Source organism: Lissotriton vulgaris, chromosome 8, assembly GCF_964263255.1.
Source record: "Lissotriton vulgaris chromosome 8, aLisVul1.2, whole genome shotgun sequence".
In the NCBI taxonomy this organism is placed as follows: Eukaryota; Metazoa; Chordata; class Amphibia; order Caudata; family Salamandridae; genus Lissotriton; species Lissotriton vulgaris.
In genome coordinates this window covers 745,571,096-745,583,254 of record NC_141696.1, presented here as the reverse complement: position 1 = coordinate 745,583,254, position 12,159 = coordinate 745,571,096, and the positions used below count along the sequence as shown (strand labels likewise).

The 12,159-nt window shown below is 41.7% G+C and overlaps 1 protein-coding gene across 6 annotated transcripts in view; it reads right to left on the bottom strand.

Annotated features, from left to right (window-relative positions):
- Window positions 1–12,159, bottom strand: part of ERCC5 (ERCC excision repair 5, endonuclease) — a 235,201-nt gene that overhangs the window by 179,795 nt on the left and 43,247 nt on the right. For all 6 annotated transcript variants that reach the window (XM_086934652.1, XM_086934653.1, XM_086934655.1 and 3 more), the window contains exon 3: window positions 6,448–6,623. In XM_086934652.1, coding sequence (XP_086790778.1) covers window positions 6,448–6,623 — 176 coding nt within the window. The remainder of the gene's footprint in view (window positions 1–6,447; window positions 6,624–12,159) is intronic.

Below are 12,159 nucleotides of genomic sequence, written 5' to 3'. Positions count from 1 at the left end.
CTGATTTGTGCGAGGGTGGAAGTAGTGGTCTGGTTCCCATTTCACCCTGTAAGCAAAGTAAGAGAGGAGGGGCACGAAGGGGGAAGACTAAAGGTTTAAAACTGACCCAAACTGCGAAAGGGACTCCTTCACTCAAAAGCTATTTCAAAATTATGGAGCAAGCAGTGTCATCGGGGGCAAACAACATTGAGGCAAATATTGAGACTAATATTATAGAGGAAAGAGAGACAAGTAACCAGCATGGGCTAGCGAAGCCCGTTGGAAATCTTACCGAGAGTATGAACTTGACCACAGCTTCCCCTTCCCCTGTTTTAGCTATTTTTTCTCTGAGTAATAAATACACAACTTTGAATTTAGCTAATTCTACAGAGGTACCTGAGGCAGCTGAAAGAGAGGTTCCAGTACAACCTTCCTCGGAAGATACTGACATACATCAAATGCCTCAGAATACAGCATCCCAATCTTTTCTGGCAGTCCCCCATATAGCCCATACATCGGGTCTAGAAAATGATGGTCTCTTCTCACCCTCAAACGAGGAGATGAATGGTCGTGGAGGTAGTGCTGAGACAGAGAAGAGCTTGGGCTTTTTACTTCATTCACTCAGAGGTGATCTGTTGGAAAGATTTGAGATTTCTGAAAAGAATCAGAAAGGACTGCATGATAGATTTGACCTCCTGGAGGCCAAAATTGAGGGTATTAGTGTTAGAACAAGTACTCTAGAGGGGAAAGTATCAGTACTCACAGAATCCTCAAAAAATAACTCTAAGGACATTGCTGCCTTAAAATCTCGGAATCGAATTCTAACAATGGATCTGGAGAGGTTAGAAACTCAACAACGACGTAATAACCTGAGGATCTTAAAAATACCGGAAGGGGCAGAAGTGGAAGATATCAAGGGGTTTGTTTGTAGATTATTGCGGGAAGATATTCTTAAAGACAGACCGGACATCAACCTGGAAGCTGAGATTCAGCGGGTTCATAGAGATCCATTTAAGTTACATCCAGATCGAAAAGCGCCTAGGAAGATCTTGGTATATTTTCAGACTTACAGCATAAAAGAGTTGATTCTCACTAGGTGTTTATCTCGTACCTCCTTACATTTTCGTGCTAATCCCTACCACATCAGATCGGATATAGGAAGCAAAACTGCTCAAAGACAGTGGGAATTAGGCTCTAGGATGCCAGACTTACGTTCTTATGGTGCACAGGTTCAAATGAAATTCCCAGCGCTCCTCAAAATTATGTGGAACAATAAAATGTACACCTGCCATTTTCCTGAGGAAGCTGACGCAGTTTTGACTAAGATGAAAGAATCGGAAGAACAGGAGGAATAGAGTGGAGGAATAGAATGTATCTAGGATGTCCATTGGGGAATCTACTATACCTCCTATTATACCTCCTATTATTTGCCCGATTTCAATTGAGTTTAAAATGGATGAGAGATGAGAGTGAGAGTAAAAAAAAAAAAAAAAAAAAAAAAACATAACATGCTGAGGAGTGACTGATAAAGTTTTTGAGGGGGGAAAAAAAAAAAAAAAAAAAAGAGCAATAATAATTATGAAAAATAATCAGTGTGGTATGGTGAGGTGTGGTGAGGGGAGATTTAGAAAAGTAGGCGGGAAAAAAAAAAAAAAATATGAGGGGAGAACTTCAGGTCAATAAATAAAAACAGGTATAGATAGGGATAAAGAGACCGATATTTCTTTCTTAATGGGGAGGGCATCAGTGGTTCGGGGCCTCTTAGGGCGTATTTTCGCCAATCAGGAAGGGAGGGTTCCCCGGGGGGGTGGGGGGGGTAGGTTCACCAGGGTTAGGGGAAAAAAGCAGTTAAAAAAGTCCTCATGTGCCACAAAATATTATTTCTTCTTTTCTTTTAAATTTAAGTGTCAATATATACGCTCGAGACAAGCCACAATTTATAGTTTAAAATTCTGTTATGTCTCAAGTTAGACAAACTAAAATCCTTTCCTGGAATTTGAACGGTTTAGGAAATCGAAAAAAACAATTAAATGTTCTTCATTTTTTGGAGAGTAAAGGGGCCTCCTTGATTTTCCTACAAGAGACCCATTTAGAAGCAGAAGATTGTAGAAAATGTTTTAATAAGAGCAAATGGGTTCAAGATGTTTTTTGTTCTAAACAACCAGGTAATACGAGAGGGGTAGCAATAATAATTTGTGCAAATAAAGGAATTGTTATGCATGATTGGGCCACAGATCAAACAGGCAGGTGGTTGGTCGCAGTTGTTTCAATCAGTGCAGTTAAATTTCTATGTGGGGTTTATTATGGCCCAAATGATGATAATCCATGTTTTTTTACAGAAACTAGAAAATCATATGTTGCAATATACTATGCCCATTGTATTAGGAGGTGACTTCAATTTACTATTAGATCCCGCAGTAGATCGCACCTCTAAATCTAAATATAAATGCCCCAAGAAATCTATGTTAGCCCTGAAAAATATTATGAAGGAGCATTTGCTATGTGATGTGTAGAGAGTTAAGCATGGCACCCGTAGTGAGTTTTCCTTTTTTAGTAAAAAATACCACCAATTTTCTAGGATAGATTTCTTTCTGGTTAATAGATCATTGCTTGCAGATATTAAATCCATTTCCTATATTCCAATCGGGCTGTCTGACCACTCAATAGTTGAGTTAAACATTAATTTCCAAAAGAACTCTTCAGAATATAGGTGGACTTTGGATAGGACAATTTTGTTAAAGGAAGAGTATAAGACAAAAGTCAAGGAGAATATACTAGATTTCTTTCTGTTTAACCACAATACCGCCCCAGATAATATAATATGGGACGCATTTAAATCTGTATTAAGAGGTATATATGGTTCCCAAATGGCTCTGACTAGAAAGTTAAAAAAAGAAATGGATATCAAGGATCTTAGAGAGATTAAATTAAAAGAACAGCAACTTCTTTCCGCCATCCCTAATGATCAACTTGGCATATCAAGATTGGAAAAAGAACTTTCTGAGTTACAAACAAAGTTCAGGCTAAGAAATGAAAAAATAATTAGAGATAAATGGGAAATAAGCAAACTAAGAAATTTCGAATATGGGGAAAAATGTGGGTCATTGCTAGCTTGGAAAGCCAGGTCGGAGAGGACCAGGAATAACATCAAAACGTTAAAACAAAGAGGAACGGGTCTTGTCTTGTCTGAAGATGGTGAGATCAGGGAGGAAGCTAGATCTTTTTACGAAGAACTTTATTCAGAAAATATTAATAACTCGACGGATGAGTTAGAAAAATTGGCGATTTTGGGATACTTACCACAATTATGCAATGAAGATATAGCCTTTCTGGTAAAGGAAATAACGGAAGGGGAAATTAGATTGCAAGTGAAAAAGATGGCAAGGAACAAAGCAGCAGGCCCAGATGGTCTGCCAATAGAGACATATAAGGACAACATAGATGAAATCTTGGGCCCACTACAGGCACTATTTAACAATATTTTCATCCAGGGAAAACAAATCCCGCCCTCCTGGTCAGATGCTACAATCTCTTGAATTGCAAAACCGAATAAAGACCCGGAAATAATAGGGTCGTACCGACCCATTTCACTTTTGAACTCTGACCTAAAGATTTACTCGGGCATACTAGCAAGCAGGTTGGCTAAGGTTATAAAGACTATTATTCATCCTGATCAGCGAGGATTTATTCCGGGTCGACAACTGAACGAACTTACATTTCAAGTGATTGGCGCGATTGATTATGCAATCCAGAAGGAAAAGCCACTTGCGATTGTGGCAATAGACGCTGCCAAAGCTTTCGACCAAGTGAACTGGCCTTATCTATGGAGAGTGATGAAGAAATTTGGCTTTCCTGAGATTTACATTAAAGGCATCGAAACCTTATATAGGGGCCCGAGAGCTAAGATTTTGGTGAATGGGGGCCTGTCAGAGTGGTTGAATGTCTGCAGAGGGACAAGACAGGGATGTCCCCTGTCTCCATTATTGTTTGACATATATATCGAGCCCTTTGTTTGTGTTTTAAGGCAAGATCCCATAATTTCCTCTTTCAGTATTGGAGAACTATCTATAAGGACTGCACTATATGCAGATGATGTTCTCCTGTATACTTCCAATCCACTAGTAGCAATCCCAAGATTATTTAGCCTAGCTGAGGACTTTGGTACTGTTTCTGGTTATTCTATCAATCGGGATAAAACTGAGGTCATGTGTTGGAATATCCCAGTTCCTATTCCAGAAGCTAAACCAAAGATGAGATATTTAGGTGTCTACTTAACCCAGAAATTGGAGGAAATTCCTAATACTAGTTGGGAAGAGGTAATAAAAGAGATTAAAAGACTTTTGTCTAGGTGGAATGCACTTCCTTTCAATATTTATGGTAGAGTTAATTTGGTTAAAATGATTATATTACCAAAGGTGACATTTTTGTTTAATTCTATTCCTTTAATATTTAATAAAAAAGATATTATGAATCTACAAAGCAGGATAGGATCTTTTATTTGGGCAACTAAGACTCCAAGGATAGCCTGGAAGAAGTTGAGGAGAGGATTGAAAGTAGGCGGACTATCTCTTCCAGACTTATTATTTTATTGTTACGCCTTTCAACTTAAAAATTTTAGGTTATTAGCCAATAAATTGGACTCAACTTCCAACAGTTTGCTGTTTCAGGCAATGCTGCAAGATCTACCATACGATGCAGATTTTTTTTTGTTTAAATTTGGGGATAAAAAGTTCTTCAAAAAGGTTAGACTAAAGCTTTTGAAAGCCGCTCTATATTATTGGACACAGAGCTGCAAGGTACTCCATATTCCCTACTACCATTCATATGCCCCGATTTGGGATTCCCCCGGCACCCCTGAATGTTTAACTGACCAATTGGCCCTTCCCCTGAAGAGAACTGGTCTTTTCAGATGGGGCGATTTAAGCAATGTATCAAGAGGTTTAAATTGGGACTTTTTGGTAGGCATAACTGGCGGCACTCTTACGAGATTTAAATTTTATCAACTTTCCGCCTGGTGGGGAACCCAATATTGGGGTACTGATGATGAAAATCTGTTTTTGAGATTCATTAGTAACTGTAGTGGTAAGAAGGGAGAGACTGCCAAGTGCTACAAAATTTTATTAGATTACAAAGATAATCTGGAGCTGGAAATTACCAGGTTATGGGATCTTAGTACGGTCTCGATTACTGATAACTTGGAGAATTTGGAGAAGTTGTGGACGGATTCCTTCTTGATATCTCAGAAAGCAATCAAACCGTCCAATTTAAGAAGAAATCATTTATACACAATGTATAGAGTTTATTGGACTCCAGCTAAGCTTTCCAAGTTGTCAGTAACTTCGTATTCTTGCCCCAGATGTAATTCACAGGACGCAAACGATATTCATATGTTTTTAGACTGCCCAAATATAAGTAACTATTGGGGGCAAGTGTGTAAATTTCTGGAGGAGGTATTATCTTTTCCAATTATATGTACCCCCAGATTGGTATTCTTTGGTCTAATTCTGAATTATGCTGCCAATAATCACATATCACAATTTATTTTTTATGTAATAGTGATTGCTAGAAGAGAGATTTGTAAAGCTTGGAAGTCGGCACTCTCTCCGACGTTTGCAGACTGTCTCAAAAACATCATGGGGGTGAGTAAATTAGATACTTTATGCGGCGGTGAAAAATCTGCTAAATTATGGTCGATGCTAAAAACCTGGAGCGAAAAATAATCCCAATAGTCCAATGATTATGCCAGAGGCTCTGTGGTCCTGTCCTTCCTACGCAGCAAGAACCAGTACGAGAGGAAGTTGGACGGGTAACAATCCTACCTCTGGGCAATCTTCAAAGGCTATCCATAACCACAAGGGCCGTAACGGAAGGTTGTGTCAGTGGCTTGAAGAGCGCTAAATCAGAGTATCAATTGACTGGTGGCATGTATGAGGACACAAAAAATATTTAAAAAAATAAAAAAAATAAAAAAAATCGTAGACACTACTTTCGTACATGCACAGTGGGGGTTGGCCACAGGGACCGGCCTACGACCAATCCCTACTGTGCAGGGTCTTTGGCTGTGCATAGGAGTGGGCCGCAATACTTGGCCTTTGGCCAGACAAGCTGCACAACCTTTTGCCGCAGGACAAACTCATCTTAACAAGTACTTGTGCAAGGTGGTTGCGTCTAACTTTAAGATTCCAGTCAACACCCTTGCTACACAGTGCCTTTGGTTGTGCTCATTAGGGCTTCATCACTCTGGGGGCAGCCACCAATTGCTGTGCATGGAGTTTGGCTGTGCACAACTAAGATTGGCATCAGGATTTTCTTTTCTTCATTTTTTTTACTCAATGATACATTATTCAGGAACTTGGTTTTTTTTTGTAACAATAAACCCTACCGCAGCAGTCATTTATATTTGTATCTACATTTTGACATAGAAGCATCAGCTAAAAGAACCGGTTAGTAAATCAAAAACATACATACCAAAGTACGTTTCTTCAACCCCGGTGCTTCACCATCAAAAACAAATATGGGTCGAATTCGAAAAAACAAAAGCTTGCAAAGCCGATGGAACAAAGTGAGGAGGTGGGCATTCTGGACAGCATTGCCCTGGCGATCTCGTGCTCCTTTAACAGCCTGATTTAGCCAAATGCTGATATCTTGACAAGTTAAGAAAAAAAGTAAGTTCTTGGAGCAAACACAAAAGCTCACACAAATAGGAATGGCCCACTATTGGGAAGTGAATCCTAAACCCCGCAATTCCCGTTAGCAGCAGGTGGCATACATGCAACATTTGGAAGCAGGAAAGAGCTTCCTTAGAGGCAATTGGCTGGCCTTATGTGTTTACCTTCTTCATCGCAATCCTGATGGGCGGGGTTTAGCAAGTTACCGGCCACAGCAAATGGTAGTAAGGCCCAACATCTAAATATACATATAATCATAAGGGCAAACTTTCAGATTTTATTCTACCTACAAAATAGTATTCATATAACTATACTGTGTCCAAGAGTCAAAGTATCACAACAAAATGTAAAGCAAAGGTCTAATGCAAGATGGTCGGCAACAATTAACTAAGTCCCTCCAAATTAATTTAATAATGAATATAATAGAAAAGTCAATAAAATGCAGTGTGTACTAGCCAACCATGGTAAATAAGATTATGTTCTTCCTGTTGTTGAGCAGCTTCTTATTTTCGTTTCATGCCTGTTGTCAAGATCACTCAGCTGGTGAATAGGAGTGGTGGTTAAACTTTTGACTTTGGTGGACCTCCTCTTAAGCATGACTGGAACCCAAGGATCTTTAGTAGCGCATTATTGGAATCGGAGGACTAGAAGGCCAAGTCCGGGTTCTAAGCATTTTCGATAATTTGAACTGTAAAACAATCCTCAAAAATACACAAATAAGCTTTCTTTAAACAAGTACTCAAAAAAATGTATATTTGATCCAATTGACAAAGAAATGTAAACAAAAAGTCAACATTTTAATGGGAGGTTTGGAGCTTTTCTAAATTCAACTGAAGCTACTCATCATCCATACTATATATTCTGTTTGATGTACTTGTACTACTCCCAAATAATCTGAGAATACTAACATTTTGTAGCCTCAAAAATCCTTCACATTTACAAAGCATCTTAGAATTTCCAATTGTCGATTAATTTTGCTTCTTTATTTACATAAACCTTTATTAAATCTGTTAGTATTTAATTTCCTAAGCAGTCGCAGGCCCCCTGAGTAGGTTTTGTGGACCCCCCATAGGGTAACAAACACTGGCCTACAGCAATAAAATGTACTTTTTTTTGCTGGGGAAAGGCTAAATGAAACAAAACAGTAGAAACAAGCATTTACAATGCAACGGTCTCGCCTTTGCAAAAGTTAGAGCTATTGGCATTGTAAATTACAATTTTTTTGGTTTTGAAAACAGATAAATAAATGTCATTGTTATTTACAATGCCAATAGCTTAATCTTTCGCAAACGCGAGACCTATTGCATTTGCACCCACATATACACACAGAGCCACACACACACACACACACACACACACAGAGCCAGCCGCACACACAGAGCCAGCCGTGCACACACACACACACACACACAGAGCCAGCCACACACACACAGAGCCAGCCGCGCACACACACAGCCAGCCGCGCACACACACATAGCCAGCCGCACACACACACACAGCCAGCCACACACACACAGCCAGCCACACGCACACACAGCCAGCCACACGCACACACAGCCAGCCGCACACACACACACACACAGAGCCAGCTGCACACACATACAGAGCCAGCCGCACACACACAGAGCCAGCCGCACACACACACACACAGCCAGCCGCACACACACACACACACACAGCCAGCCGCACACACACACACACACACACGCACACACACACAGTCAGCCGCACACACACACACACAGAGCCAGCCGCACACACACACATACACACAGAGCCAGCCGCGCGCACACACACACACACAGAGCCAGCCAAGGCTGCAAAGAAGATAAAAAGTAACTGGGTAATACAAGCATTTGCAATGCATTAGGTCTTGCATTACTGAAAGTTTGAGCTATTGGCATTGCATTCTTTTTTGCAATGCCAACAGCTCAAACTTTCCGTAATGCGAGTCCTACTGCTTTGCAAATTCTTCTTCAGAATTCGTTTTATTACTGAAGTGCTGGTGAGACAGCTAAAGGTATCTCTGGGCCAGACCCAAAAATAAATCTGCTCCACAGAGCTCAAATGCATGCCCACATCCTGTAAGTACTACATAAATGTTATCATGATCATGATGGTATGCAAAAAGTACTGTTAAAAAAAGGCCATCAGCAAATTGTTAAATATAAGCGATCTGAATCAATGTCCCACTTTCTCATCACCTCCTAAAAATTGCCCTCGCAGGACAAGATAATGGTGCATCAGTAGAGGTATTGCCCTGTCGGCTCCAGTACTGGGACAGTAATGCTGCGGCAGAACAGGATAGAGGTGCATTGGAAGAGCTGTGCTGTTGACAGGACTGGAGTTGAAAGAACTGCTTAAGGACACGATTGAGAAATATAGGCTGTGATGTGGGCTAAAACTGGAATACCATGTGCTACTGCAGGGGGAAAGGAGAAGAATCCAAATAGCCATTTGGGTCCAGATATTGACACCACGAGTAAGATAGCAGGACAGCATTGAGGTGCATCTGCAGAGGCACCCGCATGTGGGTGCAGCACTGGAACAGTTAGAGCTGTTGCAGGGCAGAATTGAAGGGCAGCAAAGAAATATACTACACATTCTGGAACACTGGACTAATCCAGGGCTGGGTTGCTGTACTAAATCACAGCTGTGTGTGCCAGTACTGGAATAGAATGGGCTTCTGTGGGAGAGGAATACGATGCATCAGTAGAAGCAGAGCCAAGATGACACCAGTACTGGAGTCTGAAGGGCAGCAGAAAGACAATATTGCGATCATTCAGCAGAGAAAGAGACGGAGGGGCTCCCATACCGAAAGAGCAAGGACTGCTGCAGAAACAAGGTACTAACAAAGCCAAAAGCAAGACACACTGGCTTTACCAGTGCTTGTTTAATGTAGCACTTCCCTTAACCTTCATCAACATCTAAGCACAGCAAATAACACGAGTTACTATTACTCAATTGACTGACCCTGAATATGGACTGATGATTTAAACTTGTTACCTGTAGATCGCCACTTAGCACACAGAAGAGCATTTAACTGGAGTTATCCTGCGGTCACATCTGTATGCTACACATGAATTGAGTGCTGCTACTATATATTATGGTGTTATTTCCCTTCCATTGCATCTAAGCTAATTACTCTAATAATTAACTTATACCTGGTCTCCAATTGGTAGCAAAGGGTTCAGAAAGAATAACAGGGTGGCGAAAGCGCATGCATAAAAACCTCAAAGAAATATGTTTATTTCATGTGTGCAATGCCTTAGCTGTCTTTTTTTTTTTACTCTTTTGTAATATAGTATGGCATGTGCACAAAGAGTGATCACTATATTATTTATTCATATGTGCACTCAGCACTATGTAGTGCTACCTGTGCAACGCGTGGTCTGTGATACAGGCGACCCTTTGCGGGGTCGTGTAATTTCGCCAATACAAAAACAATGTGCTATTTATTATGTTGCATGCTTTTAGTCTGTCTCCCATATGCACTTGTCCTTCAATGTGTTAATGAAGGTGATACGACTTTAATACATATATATTCTGTGACATATAGATTGCTTGTATGCAACAGCGTGATTGGCGTGTGCTCTTGAAACACCTGGGACGTGTACTAGGACTTCGTACCAGTTCGGAGTGTCTGCTGGAGTCGCTCCCGGAAGGAGGCGCTCTGCTTTCAGCTTCTCCTTCAGCGTGGGGAGCGGTGTTCTTTGTTGTACTTCTGACGCGGCTCTGGCTTTCCGGACAAGGCTCGCTTGAGCAAAGGCGCCACTGCAGGCTACGGTGCCATGGGACTGTAGGGCAGAGGGCACCGCACAGCAAAGGCGACCCTGCTGCCAAGGGTGGGCGCCACGTCCCTTCCTTTCCCAATGCAGCCCCTCGCCGCCGCCGTCCACTCGCTGCTCTCTTCACGCACTGTATTGTCGCCCGCCAGCCCCTACCTGCAGCCAGCATTGTGCCCACGCCTGGCAGGCCGACCGGGTGACCGCCACTACCACATGCGGCCCAGAGTCTCCATGACGGGTTCTGACACGCCCCTTCAGTGCTCTGGGTTATTTCACGCCTGGTTCACAGTACTCCTGCAAAGACCACAGCGAGGTGGAAATAGTTTTCGTGTCCCGTTGTGGTAAACCTGACGACCATCTTTGAATGTGGTGATCCTACTTCCCTGAATATTGACTGTAAGACTCTCCCGGTTCTGACCCGGAGATGATAGTGTTGACGGTTCTCAACGTGTGTTGCTTTTTATTATGTCCACATTCCAGTGCAAGTCAGTAAGCGATATCTTTGTTTCCGTGGATGCAGTTTCCGCAAGTTTACTGTTATGTAGCATATTGGCCACTTGTGGACGGGGTCTTCCTGGAATGGCGATGCAATAACCCCATTTGGTTGCTAAATGCATAAAATGTGTGGGAACTATCATCCCGAGTAGAGTTGGAGCAGGGTCAGTGAATGAGGACCTGCGTTGTGAAATATTTATTTGGTATCCCAGGTAAAATGCTTTCATCCACGTGCTCCCGATCAGAAAGTGAGAATTATCACAGCATGAGGCCCCAAAGTAATTATCACAGCATGCCTAGAGGCGCCCCACGCTGCTGGAGCACTCAACTGCGCATTAATTATAGTTGAGTGCTCCAGCAGCCTGGGGCGCCGGTTGACATGCAGTGATAAGTGGGGTCTCATGCTGTGATAATTGTTACTTGCGTCGCCTGACGTGCTACGCATTAATTAACGCGCACAAGCTGTTCCACTGTGAAGCGCGTTCACAGACCTGAATCGGCTCGTGCCCAGACCTGAATCGGCTCGTGCCCAGGTCTGTCTTGGGAGGAAACACGGCGTCTATAAGTCTCGTTGGCGGCAGCGCTTCACGCTGCAACGCCAGCCAGACCTAAAAAGGAAAAATAAGTAGAAATATGCAGAAACACTGAAAGTCACACATTATTCCAATGGTACCGAGAGCAAGGACTGGAACGATAATGCTTCATGCAGTAATCTTTTGAATCACCCTTATCTTCTGCATCCTTATTCAAGAACACAGTCACTTGTAAACGATGTGTGAAATATACACACACACACACACACATATATATATTCACTGGAAAAAAGCAAAGGTTACAGTGACTTTATAGTTTAGCTTACATTTCACTTGCACAGAAACAGAAAAAAAATCAGCAGTTAAAGTTACCTGAGAGAACTATAACTCATGCCCCCACAATGCACTGCTTATGACCTCATATATTACATCACTCATGACATGGTCAGTATTATCATTGATGACATCACTGATGACAACATCCCATGGCTAAGTGTTTTGTAAATATTTCAGAGACTTAAAGATATATACTAAGCTACAGCATAAGTTAAACTAAAAATGTTCTGTATTAGTAATTAGCCATACTATTTTGAACATATCTAATCTGAGTGGCTGTGTGACTATCAGCGTGTGAGTGGATTTCTGAGCGACTGTGTGAGTGACTGTCTGGAGGTTAGTGGGTATGTGAGTAGTTGT